Source organism: Chelonia mydas, chromosome 5 (genome assembly GCF_015237465.2).
Source record: "Chelonia mydas isolate rCheMyd1 chromosome 5, rCheMyd1.pri.v2, whole genome shotgun sequence".
NCBI classification, from domain to species: Eukaryota; Metazoa; Chordata; order Testudines; family Cheloniidae; genus Chelonia; species Chelonia mydas.
In genome coordinates this window covers 127,652,103-127,674,725 of record NC_051245.2, presented here as the reverse complement: position 1 = coordinate 127,674,725, position 22,623 = coordinate 127,652,103, and the positions used below count along the sequence as shown (strand labels likewise).

Here is a 22,623-nt window from a genome sequence, read left to right as displayed (position 1 = left end):
CAAAGAATGGAACTGTTTAAAAAACAGAAGAAAAAACATCACTGTATATGCACAGTTATAACATCAGAAAGCTCCATTCTGAGTCCAAAATTCTACAATTACTTTATAATTTACAATAACCTGTACAAAGCCTGCTTGAAATACATGATTTTGACAGCTATGATATTATTAAAGACTGGCTAACCCCCCACAATGCTCCAAATAGAGACTATATACTTCTTGTAAGCCAGTAGGTCATTAAGTGAGGAGGTTACTTACCTGTAACTGGAGGTTCTTCAAGATGTGGGGTCCCTATTTGTATTCCATAAGTGGGTGGCATGCGCACCATGCACCGGAGTCCGGATGTGTTTCTAGCAGTGTCCATTGACCCACACGTGTTTGCAGCCAAAGGTATAAGAGATGCAGATCACACATCTCCTTTCCAGCACCCCCTCTTACGGCTGTGCAGTCCAGTCCACAGCAGAGGGAACGGAGGGCAGGCATTGGAATACAGATAGGGACCATACATCTTGAAGAACCTCCAGGTACAGGTAAGTAACCTCCTCCTCCTCTTCTTCGAGCGATGGTCCCTACACTTATTCCATATGTGGGTGAGTAGCAAGCAGCAATCAGTGTGGAGGTGGGTGAGAGGATGCAATGGGAAGTGCAGTCTGCAGTATGGCTTGGCCCATAGCAGTGTCCGTAGCCGCTGCTTGTGCAATGGCGTAGTACGACGTGAATGAGTGGACCGAGCACCAGGTTGCTGCACGACAGATGTGTTGCCACAAGACGTTCGCACGGCAGGCCAATGTGGCTGCTTGTGCTCATGTACAGTGGCTGTGACTCCATCAGATGATGGTATGTTGGATCATACTTAGGATTCGTGGATGCACCCGGAGACCCATTTGATTCACTGGGAGGAGAGGGCTTGGCCCTTGGATCGGTCGGCAACGTCCACAAATAGTTTTGGCAATGAGCGAAAGGAGTGAGTCCTGTGGAGATAGAATGCCACTTACACGGCAGATGTCGAGGGAATGCAGGACCCTGTCCGCGTGGGAGGCATGTGGTTTGGGGCAGAAAACAGGTAGGTGGATGCACTGATTTAGTGGAGTATGCTCTGTCTATCCTTGAGCCCCATCCAAAAATCAAATTGGGGTGAGGCAAATTGGGGTGCCAGCACTGATCCTGTATGAGGAGATCCCAGAGTGTTTGGAGGCAGAGTGGTGTGTGGATGGAGAGTCTGAGGAGATCCGTGAACCAAAACTGATGGGGCCAGAATAGGGTGATGAGTATTACGGTAGTTCGGTTCCAGTGGATCTTGCGTAACACTTGTGGGAGGAGGGGAATGGGGGGAAAGGCATAGCGGAGGTTGCCTGTCCAGAGGAGGAGAAGAGCGTCGCCCTGCGAGTCCTCTCCCATGGCCCCCCTGGAACAATAAAGGGGCAGCTTTAAGTTCTCACAAGTGGAAAAGAGGTCCGACCACGGGGTATCCCATTTGTGGAAGTAGTATCTGAGTGTGGCATTATGTAACTCCCACTTGTGGGTTGAAAGAGAGAGAGAGTCCTGTGTGAAGGAACAGGGGTTGTGACTCGGGCCACACAGTGGTAAGAAGGAACTGAAGAGACATTGGCCCGCACACCCTATTATATCCTTGGCTGAGAACACAAGGGGATGCCCTACGCCGTGTGTGTCAACAGATACTGCTAGAAACATTTCTGGATTCAGGCACATGGTGTGCATGCGCATATACGTATGGAATACATGTAGGGACCACCACTCGAAGAAGAACTTTAGGTAACAACTGCAGTTCAGAAAAGTGTAAAATTAAGACAAGTGTGTAAATGGTAAAACAAAATGATCAAATTTTTAAGATATTATCTTTTATTCTGTTTGTCGTGTTGTAACCCTGTTGGTTCCAGGATACGGGAGAGACAAGGTAGGTGAGGGTAATATCTTTTATTGGACCAACTTGTGCTTGTGGAAGGTACAAGTTTTTGAGCTACACAGAGCTCTTCTTCTGCTCTGGGGAAGGAAGCAGAGTATCTGAGCTAAATAGAAGTTGAGACAGATTGTTAAAGCAGAAGGGGTAATGTACTTTGGAGGTGGTCACTTGAAATGAAGTATGCAACTGGGAGTTAGATCGGTTATGCATGAAGGGTAGCAGGCAGTGTGGTGTGTTACAGATTGTTGTAATGACCCATAAAATCACTGTCCCTGTTAAATTCATGGTTTTTGGTGTTCAGCTGAGTTATGATTTTAAGTTCCCAGGCTCAACTTTTGGAGGTGCTGTGCAGGTTTCCTTTGAGGACAAGTACTGAAAGATCAGATATGGAGTGATCACTTTGTGAAAAGTGTACACCCACAGGTATTAGGGTGTTTTTGTTTTTTATCGTTTTTCCTGCGTGAGTCCACTGAAGAGTGTAGTCAACATCTGGTTTCACCCACATACTTACTGAGTATTTGATGCACTGGATGAGGTACACCATCTGTTCTGATAAGCACGTGTAGGATCCATGAATCTTGAAAGCTATGTTATGGGGGGTATGATATCTCCCCTGCTGTGTGTCTGCAAGTTTTGCATCTGTTTTTCTGGCAGGGTCTGGTGCCACTGTTAGTTGGTGTGTCCTGGTCTGTGGGGAGCTGCTTCTGATGATGAGCTTGGCAAGGCTGGGGGTTGTTTGAAGGCCAGAAGAGGGGGTTCAGGAAAGATTTCTTTCAAGATGTGGTCCCTATCAAATATGGGTTGTAAGTGTTTGATGATATCCCGTATGGGTTCCAGTGTGGCGTGGTAGGTGACAACTAGGAATGTGCAGTCAATGTGTTTTTTTTCTGTACTAAAGCAGGTTCTCTTGGGGTATTTGGGTGGCCCATTCTATTATGTGATCTACTTCTCTGGTGGAGTGTATTTGTTTAGTGAAGGCAGTTTATAGTATATTTAGGTGTGTAGCTCAGACTCTCTCTTCAAAGTCTGTGGTATATGAATGCCTGGCTGCAGATAACAGATTTTTTGGTACGTCTGGGTGGTTGCTGGATCTGTGGAGGTAAGCATGGTGATCAGTGAATTTCTTGTATATAGTCATTTGTAGGGTTCCACTGTTTAAACTAATTGTGATGTCCAGAAAGTCAAGGGAGTGTTCTAGAGATAGTTTGATGGTTGGGTGGCGGGTGTTGAAGTTGTGGTGGAAATCTATGAGGGAGTTTAGGACTTCTGTCCAGATGATGGAAATATCATCTACGTATAGCAGGTATATCATTGGTTTCATGGTACACTTTTCCAGAAATTCTTCCTCGAAGTGGCCCACAAAGAGGGTGGCATATTAGGAAGCCATTCTAGTACACATGGCTGTTCCCATGGTTTGGCCAAAGTGTTCATTGTTAAATGTGGAATTGTTGCAGGTGAGGATGACATGGATGAGTGTTGCGATGTGTTTTGGGTGGATTTCCAAGCACTGTCTATTATCTTGTTTGTATTTGAGGTAGGCAGCGATGCTGTCATGGCGAGAGATGTTGGTGTATAGGGAGGTGACATCCATGGTGTTCAGGTGGAGGTTGTTAACGTGGAGTTTCTGGAGGCTAAGTTCCCTTTAAGCTGCACGGCCGTGCAGAGGACTATTAAGCGCCACGCAGGTGCTCAAGGCTATGGCGGGGAGAGATGTCTCTCCCCCAACCCCGGACATGCCGTGGTCAGAGGAGAGGCGCCCCTCCCGTGACCCAACCTAGCCCAGCACTGAACCTGCGGCAGCCAGGTGAGAGGCGTCCCTCCCCTGGCCTCAACCCAGCCCCAGCTGGGACCTGCCGCAGCTGGGGAAGAGGCACCCCTCCCTCCTCCCCCAGCTCAGCCCAGCCCCAGACCTGCCGCAGCAGGGGTGTTCTGTTGGTCGTGAAGCTGACGTAGTTGGTTCCACTTTCTGTTTTTGTGTTGGATGTCTGTCATCAGGTTTTTTGATAGTTATTTTGGGTTTCCTGCATGATCTCTAGATAGATCCTCAAAGGCAACCAGCACACCACCTTCAAAAGGCGAGCCTGGAAATTAAAATTTATAATTCTGCTAGACACCAAAAACCATGAACTTACATGAACATTGGTTTTATGACTCATTACAGCAATTTATAACACGGCACTCTGCCTGTTACCCTTAATTGCCCACTTCAAACCCTTTATGAATAACAATCTGACCTCCAGCTGCCTACTTCATTTCAAGTGACCACTTCCAAATGCATTACCCCTTCTGCTTAATCTGTCCCAGCCTGTATTTAGCCCGGACACTCTTCTTCTTTCCCCAGACATAAAGAAGAGAACTGTGCTCGAAAGCTTGTACCTTCCACTAACACAAGTTGGTCCAATAAAAGCTATTACCTCACCTACCTTATCTTTTATTATCTTTTATAATGCAGTGGCTCTGAACCTTTCCAGACTACCGTATCCCTTTCAGGAGTCTGATTTGTCTTGTGTACCCCTAAGTTTCACCTCACTTAGAAACTACTTGCTTACAAAATCAGACATAAAAATACAAAAGTGTCACAGAACACTATCACTGTAAAATAGCTGACTTTCTCATTTTTACCACATAATTATAAAATAAATCAATTGGAATATCAATATTGTACTTACATTTCAGTGTATAGTACATAGAGCAGTATAAACAAGTCATTGTCTGTATGAAATCTTAGTTTGTACTGACTTCGCTAGTGCTTTTTATGTTGTCTGTTGTAAAACTAGGCAAATAACTAGATGAGTTGATGAACCCCTTGGAAGACCTCTGCGCACCCATGGTTGAGAATCACTGCTATAACGTATACTTAAAAATGGACAAGTAAATACTGTTTATATTAAAGTGCTTTCTTCAGGACACCATGAACTATTCCTCTTGATTTAAGCTTTACAAAATTTTTAATCAAATTTTCTAACACCATAAAATGATTATTCTTCCTTAATTATTTTTCTTTGGCAAAGTCTTTCTCTACAAGATGTAAATAATACTTGAATAATGGCTTCCTTAGGTATATTTGACTGTCTACACTTCTGTTGCTTATATATCTTCCAAATCATTAATGAGTGGCTACCTTCCCGCTATTGCTACTGGCTAAGCATTCTCCAATGTACAGAAAGTCAGTATTTTTATTTCTTATTACAAAAACAATACAGGAAAGTTTTATTACTTACAGATGTTCTTCGAGCTTCTTTTTCAGAAGAACTGACTAAAATAAAAAGTTAAGTGTGTTAATTATTTAAAAAATTGTGGAAATTTAGATTATATCAGTTATGGTGAAATACATAATATTATTAATACATAATACATATTTATACCAAAGCTGCCATATTTTCATTTCATTCTGTTTATACCAAACATTTACAGCAGTTCTCTATGGTACTGTAGTAATTATCCTTCCCTTGACAGTTATATGATCACACGGAAGTTAGGATGCTTTACAACCATTTCTCTGAAATTGGAGCAATACTGAATAGATCAATTTATTAGAAAAAAAATTCTATTTCATTTGTTTTCTTTTCTCCATGCTCTGGTATGTTTGCAGGGTAATCCAAACTTCTTTATCTGAAACTAAAAGACAGCGCAGCAAGCTTTCCTGAAGAGTTGCACTACTAAAGCATTAAAGAAACATCACTTTTAAAATAAATCGATCTAAAACCCTGGTCCCACCAAAATCAATGGAAGTTTCACCACTGACTTCAGTAGGGACAGGAGTTCAGCCTCCACTTTTTTCTTTACATTTTTTTCCCCTGTTCTTTGTTCTCATGTCTTTACTGTTTGACTACAGATGCACAAATACCTTACACCTGTGGTGTCCTAAGCTGTACCTTGTGGTTAAGTCACAGCTGGATAAACATTTTTTTAAAAAAAAAAGCTTCAAAATAATTTTTCATTTGTGACAAAATGTAACTTTACATATTTAAGCATCTCATTTTTTATCAAAACCATAAATGCCTAAAAACATAATAGTGTTAATGAAACAGAAAGCCATACTCACAATAGCCTTGAGCAGAAACCCATGCCAAGAGACAGAGAGAACATATTAGTATGAAGCAAAAACAGCAGCCAAGAGAAGAAACTATTTAGTAACTCATGAACAGAAGAAGTTAAAACTATTTATGGGTGGGGGAAATATATGCACATTTTCCCTTCCTCTCTGTACTTAATCATTTCATTATCCTGTCTCATTTTCTGGGGACTTTTAGAAAGCTAGCACAAATTATCTATACTGCGTTCAAGCGTGTGCATATGTCTACACTGCAGTTAGACACCCGGGGCTATCCCATCCCAGCTGCAACTGTGCCTGGAAGTCTACACTGCAATGAAAAAGCCCCATAGTCCAGGCGCTGCGAGCCTGAGTCAGCTGTCACAGGCCTGCTGTGGGTTTTTATTTGCAGGCCAGACGTACCCGATGAATGCTTTTCCGCCTCCACACTAAAAACAAACAATATAAAAGTAGTAAAGAAGCAAATATGTGAACCAGCATACTCAAACTAGAATTTCATAGGAGAGTAGTTACTGTTTTTAAGAGTCATTTTGAAGGTGTGCCCATGTTAGTGACAAAACAGTCAAACAATATGTAGTCTGTTGAATGGACCTGTGGGCCATGATGTAGAAAAATATTTATTTTGGGGAGAGTGACTTCGAGCAGAACATCTCACGTCAAATTAATCTGCATTACTATTTTCAATTCACACTGATCATCATTATATACAAGCCAAACAACGTAAGCTCTTTGGGGAAGAGTCCACCTTTCTGTTCTGCTTGTACAGTGCCTGGTATAATGGGGTCCTGGGCCTTGACCGGGGCTACTAGGCACTACTGGAATTCAAATAATAATAACCAGCAAAGGTACAATGATGAAGTCACTGCTCTACCTCCAAATTCCCCTCAACAGGGGATTAACTACACAGCCAAGTATGGACCATTTAAGTGCAGTCCAAGAAAAACTCTCAGCTGGTCTAACCGTTTTAAAACACTGTTTTTACACTCACTCTCCTCCCTGTTTCTGAGGATAGGCTCTGATTATTTCCGAGTGGGACTTCCTTGATATACTTCCTATTCTGGCAAAAGGTTATGGACCAGACGCTCAAGTGGTACAAACTGGTGAAAATCCAACTTCAATGGCATTACAGCAATTTACACCAACTAAGAATCCAACCCTGTGTGGTTTTTGGTCCCTTCATCCTTGGAATTTTTCCTTTTACTTTCGCTGTCTCTGTACCAAGTGTAATGGAAGACAGGCATATGGCTCCTTTAAACAACTGTTACAAACTGTTGTATATATCACCTGGGAAAGGAGATGTGGTATAGTCACAAGGTATTTTATCCCTGGACACTTAGGACTCAATTATTCCCATTGACTTCAAAGAGGAAGGATCAAGCCATTAGTAGTGCCCAGTCTCCTTCAGGTCTTGGGAGTAGAAGACTAAACCAAGATTCAAATCTGGGTGTCCCACTTCGTGCTCTGATCAGTTATGTAGAGACCACAAGTGGTCGTTTGACGGAGTTGATTTTGCCTACACGCATTTGCTTTTATTTTTATTACTTGTGCAACGCCAAAGATGTGAATTGTGCATTAGAAACACAATTGAGATAGGTTCCTACTCTAAAGGACATGTAATCTCACTGGGATGGATACAATATAAACACTAAAAAGAAGAGGTGCAAAGGTGAGAACTGAGTTATAATTTATCAGTGATGGCAGATTAGGCAAAGGATGCATTATGCACCCTATGCATGAGTTCTGTATTGCACTGTAGTCAAGCTGATATTTATATGGCACATTTTACCCATTCGAGATTGCTGCACATACCTACAGCACTATATAAAGATTTTCAGGGACAGTAACAAATATATTTGAGTTAAATAACTAAGTAAAGAAGTGATGTGCTACAAAAATGTATAGCAAACCCTTTTAAAGGCCATTGCCAAGTTAAAAACACATTTCTGTCTCAAAATGTTGTACCTATTGTTGTTACAAGTAACCCTTACGACTACAGTCTTGGGATGCATCAGGAGTGGTATTTCCAGTAGGGATAAGGAGGTTTTAGTACCGTTACACAAGGCACTGGTGAGACCTCACCTGGAATACTGTGTGCAGTTCTGGTCTCCCATGTTTAAGAAGGATGAATTCAAACTGGAACAGGTACAGAGAAGGGCTACTAGGATGATCCCAGGAATGGAAAACTTGTCTTATGAAAGGAGACTCAAGGAGCTTGGCTTGTTTAGCCTAACTAAAAGAAGGTTGACGGGAGATATGACTGCTCTCTATAACTATATCAGAGGGATAAATACCGGAGAGGGAGAGGAATTATTTAAGCTCAGTACCAATGTGGACACAAGAACAAATAGCTATAAACTGGTTGTTGGGAAGTTTAGACTAGAAATTAGACGAAGGTTTCTAACCATCAGAGGAGTGAAGTTTTGGAATAGCCTTCCAAGGGAAGCAGTGGGGGCAAAAGATCTATCTGGCTTTAAGACTAAACTCGATAATTTTATGGAGGAGATGGTATGATGGGATAACATGGGTTTGGTAATTAATTGATCTTTAAATATTCATGGTAAATAGGCCTAATGGTCTGTGATGGGATGTTAGATGGGGTGGGATCAGGAAAGAATTTTCTGTAGTGTCTGGTTGGTGAATCTTGCCCATATACTCAGGATTTAGCTGATCGCCAAATTTGGGGTCGGGAAGGAATTTTCCTCCAGGGCAGATTGGAAGAGGCCCTGGAGGTTTTTCGCCTTCCTCTGTAGCATGGGGCACGGGTCACTTGCTGGAGGATTCTCTGCTCCTTGAAGTCTTTAAACCATGATTTGAGGACTTCACAGGAGTGGGTGGGTGAGATTCTGTGGCCTGTGTTGTGCAGAAGGTCAGACTAGATGATCATAATGGTCCCTTCAGACCTTAGTATCTATGAATCTACTATACTGGATAGGAGGAAAAAATTATTTTTCTCCATTTAAAAATAAATGACATCATCTTAATTTTCTCAAAGTTTCACAATTGTTTGCCATTGGCCCTGCTCAAAACCTTCATTCACAATAGGAGAAATTTCCCTACAGCAGCCAGCAAACTCCCACCAGCTGTTTTGCCTTTTTCTCCCATGTGGGAAACAGTTTATTCGTTTATGATAAATACGCAAAGACAATTAGAAGTCAGCTTTATCCTACTGTCATTACACAAAAAGCATTTGTAGTTTTAAACACCTGCACACAATTATCATAAAAGAAACTCTGGCAAAAATATTCAGGAGGTGGATTTTAAAATAACAACAACATTTAATAACTAATTTATCTCTACCTCAAAAGAAAATAGGAAAAGAAAACTGCTTTGCCAGTGATTTCTTACCTGTATAAAGAAACAAAGGAAAAAAATTCCCAGATAATTCTGTCTTTGCCCTGCACCCTCAAAATGAACTATTTCTGTCTCCATGCAGATCATGTTAGGAGCGCATGTACTTGGGTTTGCAGAAGTGCCTGACTTCAGAAATAAACAATATTTTTACTACTGCTTTATGGGACAGGAAATGGAACTACTTAAACTTTCAACAACAACTAAAAAACATCCCACGTTTCCAGATGGATTACAATACTGATCTTCCAATTTTCCAGGCCCACCAAGAAAAATTGTGGCTTTGATCCATGTAACCGAGGGCACAGAGTAGGTCTTCGAACAATACAATGGCATAGACCTACCTTCAAAATAAATTATCTACACTACTTATTTTTAAAAAAAATATTGTATATATAAAACCTATAACTAATTATAGGTAAGTATGGTTTATTTTGGTGTAGTTTACACTGGTAAACACTAGATTAAACTAAATTAAAATAAGAAATTCAAAACAAAATAAGCAGCTACATACAAAGGGCTTATCTCCACTTACCGTGGATCGACGCTGTTGCGATCGATCCACAGTAGGGTCGATATAGCGGGTCTAGTGAAGACCCACTAAATCAACTGCCAATTGTTCTCCCATCGACTCCGGTATGCCAGTGTAGACGCCGTAGTAAGTCGACCTAAGGTACGTAGCTGGAGTTGCATAACTTAGGTCGACTTAGCCCCGTGGTGTAGACCTGCCCTAAGTATGCTTTAAAACAGTAACAGCGAAGAAGAAAGCAACAGCTTGAAGACTTGCGCCTATGGGTTAGAAAGTAATATATATTTGGATATGCAAGAGAGCATACACACAACCCCATGCTTTCTTGAGAGCTCTGGAGCTTGTGGCTTTTAAAACATGTGCTCTCAAAAGCAGGGATCTGCACAAACAATTCTCAATGGAGAATTTTAAGCTATGCCTCCACAGCAACTGTACCTTTGCCCCACACTGCATTAAAAAGGCAGTCAGGTTTATCAAGGCATGCACGAAGGGACAATACTGTATTCGTAAGAGGGCTGATGGTTTGAATTTCTTGGCTCTGGCACGTGTAAAATCTCAACCTTAATTTGCACTATGCAGGTACATTTATAACAGCAATTCCTGGGTTTTCTTTGGTAAGGAAGGACTTTGCTTCAGGAAAATAACACAAACAAAAACCACAGTATATTTTACTAAATGGTACTGAGAGTGGTGAATTTACATATTGTGGCCTTGATTTTCTAAATCTCACTAATCTACAGAGTACAAACAGAATTGTAATTAATGTTGAATTTACCAAAGGAACAGGGACACTGAAGATGACAAGACAGGGAATGCACTTCACTTCTTTTCTACACATGGTAATTTGTTTTAGACAAGAGTCTCATTTTACAAGAAGTAGACATAGTTTAATTTCAGGCCATGTTGCTGAAATCTAAACTAGGGAACATGAAAAGCTGCCAGAAATCTGCATCTGGACTATTTCTTCATAATATAATATGTAGCTGGTATCACATAAGGGGCAAGTTAGGATAACTGTGGGTACTTGAATATAGGTATGATGTGCACTTCTACTTACATCTTCAGCTTTTGAACCTTGCTCCTGCAAAGATTTCTGCAATTCTTCAACCTGTGACTGCACCTCCAGAAGTCTCTGATTTACCAGCCTAGAAAACAGATACAAATTTTACTTTTCAAAGGGAGTGAATAATTGTGTCTGTGATTTTTGTCTCTCTTTTAGAGCTTATTTTTCAGAGAGTTTAATTTTAAATATACTGACAGTTCAATACATTCAAAAGTCTGAGACACACATTTTGTGCCCACCAGTACTGGCCCACTTACACAAGAGATGCAAAGACACATTAATTTATTCAAAGTCTGCAACAGCCTTTAGAGAGATTATGGCCGTACTCTTCTGCTGTTTCCTACAGCAGTGGTTCTCAACCTTTCCAGACTACTGTACCCCTAATTTGTCTAATTTGAGTCTAATTTGTCTTGCGTTCCCCAAGTTTCACCTCACTTAAAAGCTACTTGCTTACAAAAATCAGACAAACGTGTCACAGCACAGTATTACTGAAAAATTGCTTACTTTCTCATTTTTACCATATAATTATAAAATACATCAATTGGTGTGTTATACTTGAGCCTCTTTTTCTCTTGTGAACCTTATTTGAACCCCTAGTCCAACCACCTGGGGCTGAAGCATTTAAGTTAGCTTTCCGCCCCCCCCGCACCGCTGCCCCCGTTACATGGGGCTCCAAGCAACTGTCTTGCTTGCCCCCCGCAACCCATCCCGCAACCCCGAAGTTGAGAAACACTGATCTAGATGAGTTGAGTACCCCCTGGAAGACTTCTGCGTACCCCCAGAGGTACGTGTATCCCTGGTTGAGAACCACTGTCCAGGAGCATCTCTGTCCATGAACACTTCAGGTATGGATATGCCTTATATGACTTTCTTTCCAGTTGGACATCATGGGAAGCTGTAACACTCATTATTAGTGGGTCAAAGATGCAGCTTTTTCTCTTATGAACCCACACAGTGATGACTTGCCTGCTCTTTCCTATCACCCAAAAAGAATAAATTTAAAAAATGTCATTTTAAGCTTATTATGTCTTTCTCCTTTTAAAAAAAATGACCTAGAAGATTAAAATAGTTCTACCATTTAACAATTATGCAGTATATTTGGTAACTTCAGGTTAACTCATGATTATGAGTAATAGTTTTAAAAAAACCAGAGTAACTAAAACAGTTGTTTTTTCTGTAAAATACTGCGAAGCCTTGTGGGTGAGCCATGACTGCATAACTTATATATCAAAAGAGGTCTTATCTTTTGGACAAAACTAAACCATTACCCGTATCCTACCAACTCTTTGTAGCTTATAGGAATGAATCCTTAGGTAGAGCATTTTCTACACAGAGACTCTTCAAATGGAACTAATTCTGCTATCATCAGACTGGAGTTCCAGTTCCTGAAGGTCTAAAGACATGTTCCACATGGAGCATGGCTGCTTCTGTTGACTTGGTCCGAGATGTATCTATAGATGAGATCTGTCAGGCTGTGCAGGGGGAATCAATCCATAGAATCATAGACAATTAGGGTCGGAAGAGACCTCAGGAGGTCATCTAGTCCAATCCCCTGCTCAAAGCAGGACCAACACCAACTAAATCATCCCAGCCAGGGCTTTGTCAAGCTGGGCCTTAAAAACCTCTAAGGATGGAGATTCCACCACCTCACTAGGTAACCCATTCCAGTGTTTCACCACCCTCCTATTGAAATAGTTTTTTCCTAAAAGCCAGCCTAGACCTCCCCCATTGCAACTTGAGACCATTGCTCCTTATTCTGTCATCTGCCACCACTGAGAACAGCCGAGCTCCATCCTCTTTGGAACCCCCCTTCAGGTAGCTGAAGGCTGCTATCAAATCCCCCCTCACTCTTCTCTTCTGCAGACTAAATAAGCCCAGTTCCCTCAGCCTCTCCTCATAAGTCATGTGCCCCAGGCCCCTAATAATTTTCGTTGCCCTTCGCTGGACTCTCTCCATTTTGTCCACATTCTTTCTGTAGTTCGGGGCCCAAAACTGGACGCAAAACTCCAGATGCAGCCCCACCAGTGCCGAATAGAGGGGAATAATTATTCCCTCAATCTGCTGGCAATGCTCCTACTAATGCAGCCCAACATGCTGTTAGCCTTCTTGGCAACAAGGGCACGGTGTTGGACTCATATCCAGTTTCTTGTCCACTGTAATTTCCAGGACGTTTTCTGCAGAACTGCTGCTTAGCCAGTCGGTCCCAGCTTGTAGCAGTGCATGGGATTCTTCCATCCTAAGTGCAGGACTCTGTTGAACTTCCATCCTAAGTGCAGGACTCTGTTGTCCTTGTTGAACCTCATCAGATTTCTTTTGGCCCAATCCTCTCATTTGTCTAGGTCACTCTGGACCCTATCCCTATCATTCAGCACATCTACCTCTCCCCAGCATCTTAGTATCATCCGCAAACTTGCTGAGGGTGCAATCTATCCCATCATCCAGATCATTAATGAAGATATTGAACAAAACCAGCCCCAGGACCGACTCCTGGGGCACTCTGCTTGATACCGGCTGCCAACTAGACATCGAGCAGTTGATCACTACCCGTTGAACTTGACGATCTAGCCAGCTTTCTATCTACCTTATAGTCATAGAATCATAGAATATCAGGGTTGGAAGGGACCTCAGGAGGTCATCTAGTCCAACCCCCTGCTCAAAGCAGGGCCAATCCCCAATTTTTGCCCCAGATCCCTAAATGGCCCCTTCAAGGATTGAACTCAGAACCCCGGGTTTAGCAGGCCAGTGCTCAAACCACTGAGCTATCCCTCCCTCGCAATTAGTCCAATCACTATTTCTTTAACTTACCGTATTAAAAGCTTTGCTAAAGTCAAGGTATAATTTATACATTTATAAAGCACCACCCTCTCAATTCTAGGACTTGATCAGATGCCTGTTTGAAAGGGCAGTTAGTTCTACAGTCTTTACTCAAAATTACTCCTAAGGCCTTCTGCTGGAGTGTAATACTACCTGCTAATCAATACTCCCTTCTACCAACAGAGGAGATCTGCAGAGGTAGTTCATTAAGGAGAAATTTTAGTTACCTGTAAATGGACCTCTCTAATTGCATTACCACCTCTGCAGACCCGCACTAATCCCTTTTATTCAGAGTCCTTTATAGGACATACTGAGGCAGAGAAGAACTGAGAACAGGTTAGGGAGCAGGACCATGTAGCTTTGGGTCAAGGACTACTGGGAGGCCAATGAGGCAGGGAAGCCACCAAGTGACTTTAATGCTAGCATCAATACCACGGTTCCCATTGTGTAAATCCAAGATTCCTCATGAAAAATGAGTATGTCCAAATATAAGTAAAGAAAGATATTGCTGCAAAATGTCATAACCTATATAGAAAACTTCAGTCTTTAGGATTCTTCTAACTTGGAATCTGAGCCAACTGTGTGGAGCCGTTTGGTGAAAGGTTTCTTGGCACAACTTTTGAATCGCCTGCCTAATCTATACTCTGGCCTGGCCTAGCAACTCCACTTTGATATCCATTTCACTGAATGCTTGTTTTCAGAAGGAAAATTTATGACCTCTGAGTTTGGGATTTGAGGTGTAACTCACGAGTGAACAAAATGCAATATATGCCTCATTATTTAAAGCCTGCCTGACTGACCAGATATAAGGAAATCCAAAGACTCCAGGAACTGCGAGAGTTGCCGAGCTGCAACCTTCTCAGTGACCCTTCAAAAAAAGGGCAGATGTCCCATTGGTCAATCATTAGCACGTAGTCATAATCAAGACTGGTTTCTTGAGCAGAGACCTCAACAATAGTCCCCTAAAGGGAAACAATGATGATCTCTACCAACAATGGATTCAGTCCAGTTCCCCTCCACTGACCCTCCCTAGTTGGGAAGGGACATGGGTCTATCTCATAGGTTGTAGCTCAAAGCTGCCCAGCATTTCAAAAACCTTAGAAAGGAACAAGGGCTAAAACTCAGGCAGCAAAGAAAACCTAGCATTTGCCCGCTAGAGATATTATTCTGTTTCCACCGAAGTAACTCAGATTGGACCCCAGTGATTTTATCTTCAAAGTAACATGAAAATTCTCCACAGTGAGAAAAACATGACTGTTTTGCTAACTGGAGGTCACTAGCATTTAACAAGCTATCAACAGCTCAGAACAGTTCCACTGTCAGAGACTGAACAGCACTTCTTTACTTCCTAGATAACAATAACATACAGTCTTAAAAATCTGTATGTCAGGATCAGTTTGACTCCTCCTCAGACTCCAAACAACAGCACTCTAGCCATCTCCCCTCTTGCTTCATCAATGAATCATGGTGACCACTGAAGACAAAACTGGGACAGAGAGCATTAGAAGCAGCTGTATTGATAGTTGAGGACAAAAGATTATTATGAAGTCCTATGTCCTACTAAACCATCGAGAGCATGGTCAGTTGGTAGAACAGTATTTGCCCACAAAGTTACCAGGAAACTCACTGTGTTCCATCAACCTTTAAGGTCGGACCATCAAAAGAGGTCCCACATATAACCTACACTTAAGACAGGTGCACCACCTCACGGTAGGGTGGAAAAGGCATACCCATGATACTAGTATACATTGCAATGTTTGAGCTGCAACTATGGCAGGATAATATCCAAATTCTAATAATTTCACTGGAATTATTAACAAAACTCATGAAAATATTTCTATTGCTCTAAACTTATGCAAAATCTTTATTTTACAAAACCTAAATCAACTTGACAGAATCTCTAACGAGATTCTAACTGGCAACAATATTTATCGGTCTTTCCTTTTGGAGATACTTGTAATGTCTTCAAAAGAACAAAAAGACAAATGGAAGGAGGATATGGAAGAATGGGTGGGAAATGAAGAGGGGAAAAGAAGGGTAGTAGCGAGGATGCAGGATCATCTTTTGTTGTGGCAGTACTAGAGAAGGGGATTCTGAAGCAATACAGGCTGCCCGTTCTGACCTTGCATTTGTCAATATCCTGAATGCTCTGCCAAGCTACACCTATAATAGAAAAGTGATAGAGGCTCCAAATTCTGGAAAGGTTTAGGTATGCTCATGTGTGGACTGAGTTGCTTTTTGATACAAAATGGCTAGATTCTTTGACCTGGGTAATGTAATGCTGACAACAGACTTCACAAGACAAAGGTGTACGAATATTTAGAAAAACAGTCATTAGAACAAAGGAATGTATTTTCATACCTGTTCTCTGTCTCCAGTTCATTCTTCCGTAGATTTGCATCATCTAGCAGACTCTGCAACAAGGCAATCTTTTCATTGTCGGAACCTTCTTGGTTAAGCTTCAGCATCTTGTTCTCATGCTGAAGACGAATGAGTTTCTCTCTGGAGAAACAAAATAAAAACTTCTATACAAATCGTATAGATCGCTACAAGAAGCAAATCACAGGAAGTGTGAATATAGTTTTCTCTTTACCAGTTTTAGAGATGATTAGAGATGAAGTAATTGTTACTTCACTTGAACCACCAAAACAGTAACATGTGATAGTGTTACTTATTCTGTTTGGAACCTGAAGTTTTAGATGGAGATTCAGTCATTTTCAGAAAACAACTGCTTGGGATTTGATTCAGTATTCGTCAGCTTATATGATATCACTAATAAATGTTAAAGACAAATATAATACACACAAAAGAAAGTTACTCATCCATAGCTGGCATTCCTTGAGTACCTTATTACACAGATCCATGCTCATGGAACGTGTCTATATATTGCACCAAAGCGGGCATCGGTGGGGAACGAGTGGACTTTGTTTTGAGCTATGAAATATTCCAGGCAAAGCTTAAAAAGAGATGTGGACCCCCATGTACCTTCATTTGTTTCTACTTCATTGGAATCCAACACAGACTCAAAAGAAGTGCGGATAGAAAATGGGGATGTGGATCTGTACTAAATCTACTGAAAAAATTCTAGGTATAGTTGAATAACTTGCTTTTTTCTTTCGTGTACTGTTAGTTGAGATACCCACACTTGGAAGACTGACAAATGGTAAACCCGAGAGAACTGATTTGAGAAGAAGACTAAATGACTGCAGGACTCCCCTCTCAAACTGGATTTTTAGAATAATGAGGTGAATAAAGCTGTGTAAAAGGTACAGGCTGAACTCCATACAGCAGTGCCAACGAGTCTTTATCAGGGACAAGAATATCCATCAATTCAACCTTTTAAAGCAGGTTTTAACCCATTTTGACAAAGGAAATTGCTTCTTATTTAACCCACAAATAGTCTAGGGGATTTAAGGAAGAATTTTGTTCTGTTAAGATAGTGAACATGGGTCATCTTAGGATATAAAGTATGCAGCATAACCTCCCTTGGCAGGGATAAATGTGGGGCAAAGATGCTGCTCCACATCCTCCTTTCAAAACACAGGGGTAAACAGGTCAGCCACTGAAACCTGGAGCTCACCATTTCTGCTGGATGATATAAGGGGCACAAGAAGCTTAGGGGTCAATCATAAGACCCATTCTGGAATGTAAATGGGTCAGAAAGACGATGGCTCTGGCCAGCTATGGATTCCCCTTGTGAAGAACAAGTCAGGGATGGTGTAAAGCTGGCACGTTCTCTTCTACACTAGCTCCTGGAGGCTCCCAATGGCAAAGGGGTGGATACACCAGAGAAGGAGTGTGTACTCTGGCAACACATGGCTGGAAGTTGAGGACTACCCTTGTATTCTGTCAGACCTGGATTTCTGATTGCTAAAATAAGATGTCTTTTTATGACAGTCCAATGAAAGAAAGTACTGAAAGGAGCTATGATATCTAAAAGGTGGTGTTTCTCCTGGAAGTTCACCATTAAAGAAACAGTTTACCTAGAATCCCTTCCTTCTTCTAACAACCTACCTCGGTAGCTGGTAGCTCTTTGCTGTCAATCCCTGCTGGAACCACTATCCCTACATCTTATAGAGGAGGAGTGGTTCTCTAGGGAGTGATGGTGCTGCTTTTTCTCATTTTTCTCATGATCTCTCAATATCAAGGAAGAAGCTTCCAGTAACAAACTCAAAGTCACTCTTCAAAACATTCCAGTCCCTCGCAGAGTTGAACTTTGACTTGCCTCAAGGATGGGACTTGAAATAAAGGATGGCTCAGACTCTGCCCTGGAAGCTATATCTTTTTCCATCAGCATCAACCAGAGTGGAGACCCAGGTAGTTATGGGCTCAAGTAATAAACTGCAAGCAGATAGAGGATCCTGAGGCAAGCACCCCTCACTGAGCATTGAGTATCAAGGTCTGTTATGATATGTCTACACAGCCCACAACAGTGAGTCTCCCAGCCTGGGTCGACAGACTGGGGCTTGCGCTATCACGCTAAAAGTAATTGTGTAGACACTGCAGCTTGGGCTGGAGCTTTGGCTCTGAAGCCTAGGGATGGGGGGGGGGGGGGGGGCATCAGAGCCCAAGCTCCAGCCTGAGCTGCATCTTCAAAGCATTGTCTACACAGCTATTGTTAGTATGGCAGCATGAGGCCAAGTCTGTCAATCCGGGCTGGGAGGCTTGCTGGCACGGGGATGCGTAGACATACCATTACAGATTTCCTGTCTCTACAGCAAGGTTAGGTCTTAAAGCTCATCTTTCTTCCTGGGTCAGGTGCCAGCGAGGTTATCTTAGCTTCTTAACCCTTTACAGGTGAAAGGGTTTTGCCTCTGGTCAGGAGGGATTTTATAGCTCTGTATACAGAAAGGTGGTTACCCTTCCCTTTATATTTATGACACTAACTCTACCTATTACTATGCTTAGTTGACTGTTTACAATAAAAACTAACTCTTGACCGAGGAGAAATAACAAAGGAAAATGATCAAAGGACTGAAAAAGTTAAGGAGTTCTAATTTGCTGCCTTGGAGACTGGAAGGAACCAAAGGTGAATAGTAGGCATGGCTCCTTCTAAAGCCCTACCTCAAACTTTTCATAGCTCAAGGTGAAGTCTGCATGGCCCCCAAAGAACAAAGCTTTCCAGAGGGCTCTGGGATTAGTATGGAAAACGCAGGTACATCACAAGAGTGTGCATCTCTGACAATATTAGAAGGGAAAGCTCTTTTTAAAAATAGAGGATAAACTTAGCTTGGAACTGACAGCATGGTTTTATCTAAATTATAGTTGAACTCTCACTATATCATAATAACGTGCAGACTGTGTAATATACTGATCAGAATGTATGCTTACCATTGCCTACTGCTGCTAAATGGCACTTTCCCAAGACCTTTTCTGTCTGGTTTTAAAACATGGTAGCTGCCTATTTACCATAGGAAGCCGTTACTGAAGGTATTTTGTACTGCTTTTCCCAAGCCTCTATATGAAAATCTCCTTTTTATTCACAGTTCTGAATCAATAAAGAAATAAGTGATTCAGAACTGAGGGAACTTAAGGGCCTAGCCCTGCAACTGCTTGCTGGAAAAGCACTTACTCTTGCGTGTGGTCCCCTACACATCAGGAGCACTATTCACCATAGTAAGCACTATATCTGGCAGTAAGCATTTGCAGAATTAGAGTCCTGGGGTGTGGACAGCAGTGCACACCAAAATGCTGTGCTGTAACTGCCCCCATGTGAATGCTTTGGGTACAAACTAAACGACTCCTACTTTGCGTTAATGTAGTCCTCTTCAAACAGGACTACTTGAATGTAGTCACATTAGTAAGAGTACAACACGAGTATAGCAGTAGGAATATACTACCAACCCCCTGATCAAGATGGTGAAGGTGACTGTAGAAGGCTCAGGGAGATAGAGAAGCTACAAAGGCAGAAAATGCAATAATAATGAGGGTTTCAAACTATCCCCATATTGACTGGGTACATGTCACCTCAGAATGGAATGCAGAAATAAAGTTTCTTGACGCCATAAATGACTGCTTCTTGGAGCAGCTAGTCCTGGAACCTACAAGGGGAGATGCAATTCTTGATTTAGTCCTAAGCGGAACACAGGGTCTGGTCCAAGAGGTGAACATAATTGAAGAGCTTGGTAATAGTGACCATAATGTAATTAAATTTAACATCCCTGTAGGGGGAAAACAGCCAGAGAAACCCACTACAGTAATATTTAACTTCAAAAAGGGGAACTACACAAAAATGAAGAAGGTTAAAAGGAAGAGTCACAAGGGAGAAATGCCTGCAACCTGCAAGGGGACTATTTAAAAACTCCACAATAGAGGCTCCAAATAAATGTATACCCCAAATTAATAAAGACAGTAAGAGGACCAAAAAATGCCACCATGGCTAAACAGCAGAGTAAAAGAGGTGGTTAGAGGAAAAAAGGCAACCTTTAAAATTGGAAGTCAAATACTAGTAAGGAAAATAGAAAGGAACATAAACTGTGGCACATTAAGTGTAAGTGTAAAACAGGCAGGCCAAGAAAGAATTTGAAGAGCAAGTAGCAAAAAGACAAAAAAAAACTGCTGTTAGGTTTTGTAAGTACATGAGAAGCAGGAAGCTGGCCAAAGAATCAGTGGGGCCACTGGACAACTGAGATGCTAAAGGAGCACTCAAGGAACACAAGGCCGTTGTGGAGAAGTTAAATGAGTTCTTCACATTGGTCTACATTGCAGAGGATATGGGGGAGATCCCCATTCCTGAGCCATTCTTTTTAGATGACAAATCTGAAGAACTGTCCCAAATTGAGGCATCAGAAGAGGTGATTTTGGAAGAAATTGATAAATTAAACAGTAAAACACAACACCGAGATAAAATGGTATTTCTGAAGGAACTAAAATGTGAAATTGTGGTATGTATTCTATCGCTTAAATCAGCTTCTATAGAAGATGGATGGAGCGTAGCTAATGTAATGCCTATTTTTAAAAAGGCTCCAGAGGTGATCCTGGAAATAACAGGTCAGTATCTAACATCACTACCAGGAAAATTGGTTGAAATTACAGTAAAGAACAAAATTATCAGAAATGCAGATAATCTCAATATGTTGGGGAAGAGTCATCACAGCACAGGGAAATCATGCCTCGCCAATCTATTAGAATTCTTTGTGGGAGTCAACAAGCATGTGGACAAAGGTGACCCAGTGGATACAGTGTACTTGGACTTTCAGAAAGCCTTTCACAAGGTCCCTCACCGAAGACTTTTAAGCAAAGTAAGCGGTCATGGGATAAGAGGGAAGGTCCCCTAATGAATCAGTAACTGGTGAAAAGATAGGAAACACAGAATAGGAATAACTGGTCAGTTTTCAAAATGGGGAGAGGTAAATAGTGGGATCCCCCAAGGATCTGTACTGGGACAAGTGCTGTTCAACATATTTATAAATAATCTGGAAAATGGGGTGAACAGTGAGGTGGCAAAATTTGCACAATACAAAAAGACAGTTACATTCAAAGCTGACTACAAAGAGCTACAAAGGAATCTCACAAAACTGGGTGATTAGGCAACAAATGGCAGATGAAATTTAATATTGATAAATGCAAAATAATGCACATCGGAAAAAATAATCCCACCTATACTTACAAAATGATAGGGTCTAAAGCAGCTGTTAACACTGAAGAAAGATCTTTGAGTCATTGTGGATAGTTTTCTGAAAACATCCGCTCAATGTGCAGCAGCAGTCAAAAAAGCTAACAATGTTTGGAACCATTAGGAAAGGGATAGATTATAAGACAAAAAATATCATATAAATCCATGGTACGCCCACACCTTGTGTGCAGTTCTGGTTGTTTCATCTCAGAAAAGATCTACTAGAATTGGAAAGGATACAGAGAAGGGCAACAAAATGATTAGGGGTATGGAGCAGCTTCCATCTGAGGAGAGATTAAAAAGACAGACTGTTCAGGTTAGAAAAGAGACAACTAAAGGGGGATATGAGAGAGGCCTATAAAATCACGAATGGCATGGAGAAAGTGAAAAAGGGAGTGTTATATACCCCCTCACATAACCCAAGAACTGGGGGGTCACCCATTGAAATTAAATAAATTTATTTATTCAGACTGGACAGTCTCTACGTAAAAGAATAAATGGACACAAATCAGATGTCAAGAATTATAACATTCATAAACCAGTCGGAGAACACTTCAATCTCTCTGGTCACGCGATTACAGACATGAAAGTTGCGATATTACAACAAAAAAACTTCAAATCCAGACTCCAGCGAGAAACTGTTGAATTGGAATTCATTTGCAAATTGGATACAATTAACTTAGGCTTGAATAGAGACTGGGAGTGGCTGGGTCATTATGCAAGGTAACCTATTTCCCCTTGCTCCCCCCCCCCAACGTTCTTGTTAAACCCTGGATTTGTGCTGGAAATGGCCCAACTTGATTATCATACACATTGTAAGGAGAGTGATCGCTTTAGATAAGCTATTACCAGCAGGAGAGTGGGGTGGGGGGAGGTATTTTTTCATGCTTTGTGTGTATAAAAAGATCTTCTACACTTTCCACAGTATGCATCCGATGAAGTGAGCTGTAGCTCACGAAAGCTTATGCTCAAATAAATTGGTTAGTCTCTAAGGTGCCACAAGTACTCCTTTTCTTTTTGCGAATACAGACTAACACGGCTGTTACTCTAAAACACACAGTAGTAGACTGTCCCTCCCCAAAAGAACTTGCAATCTACTGGTTTCTTATGAATGTAGTCAGCATTTACTCAACTTCCCCGAGCTGCCTTTAAAGGTGACCTGCAAAGGATTTTTTAAAAAAGGGCTTACGCCACTGTTTGCCTCATCATGACATATAAAGAAGGCCTGAAAGTTTTTTGTTTTTTATTTTAAAAAGAGGTTCGCCTCCTGCCCTCTGCT

The 22,623-nt window shown here is 41.5% G+C and overlaps 2 protein-coding genes across 6 annotated transcripts in view; both read right to left on the bottom strand.

Annotated features, from left to right (window-relative positions):
* HOOK3 (hook microtubule tethering protein 3) overlaps positions 1 to 22,623 on the bottom strand; it is a 192,917-nt gene that overhangs the window by 89,709 nt on the left and 80,585 nt on the right. For 4 of the 5 annotated variants that reach the window (XM_043546661.1, XM_043546660.1, XM_037902288.2 and 1 more), the window contains exons 15-17: positions 16,091 to 16,231; positions 10,910 to 10,997; positions 5,143 to 5,177 (exon numbers count right to left, since the gene is read on the bottom strand). In XM_043546661.1, coding sequence (XP_043402596.1) covers positions 5,143 to 5,177; positions 10,910 to 10,997; positions 16,091 to 16,231 — 264 coding nt within the window. Of the gene's footprint in view, positions 1 to 5,142; positions 5,178 to 5,966; positions 5,973 to 10,909; positions 10,998 to 16,090; positions 16,232 to 22,623 lie in introns of all 5 variants that reach the window. The other variant, XM_037902286.2, reaches the window with a different exon arrangement.
* LOC122465823 lies at positions 182 to 4,445 on the bottom strand. Its single transcript, XM_043546662.1, has 2 exons — positions 3,832 to 4,445; positions 182 to 3,012 (listed from the first exon to the last, which is right to left on the bottom strand). Exon 2 carries the CDS (start codon positions 1,723 to 1,725, stop codon positions 292 to 294), a length of 1,434 nt encoding a protein of 477 aa, XP_043402597.1. The 5' UTR covers positions 1,726 to 3,012; positions 3,832 to 4,445; the 3' UTR covers positions 182 to 291.

Bases quoted from the DNA above. Each gene is read 5' to 3' on its own strand.
- LOC122465823 (XM_043546662.1), bottom strand. From the start codon at position 1,725: ATGCGCATGCACACCATGTGCCTGAATCCAGAAATGTTTCTAGCAGTA.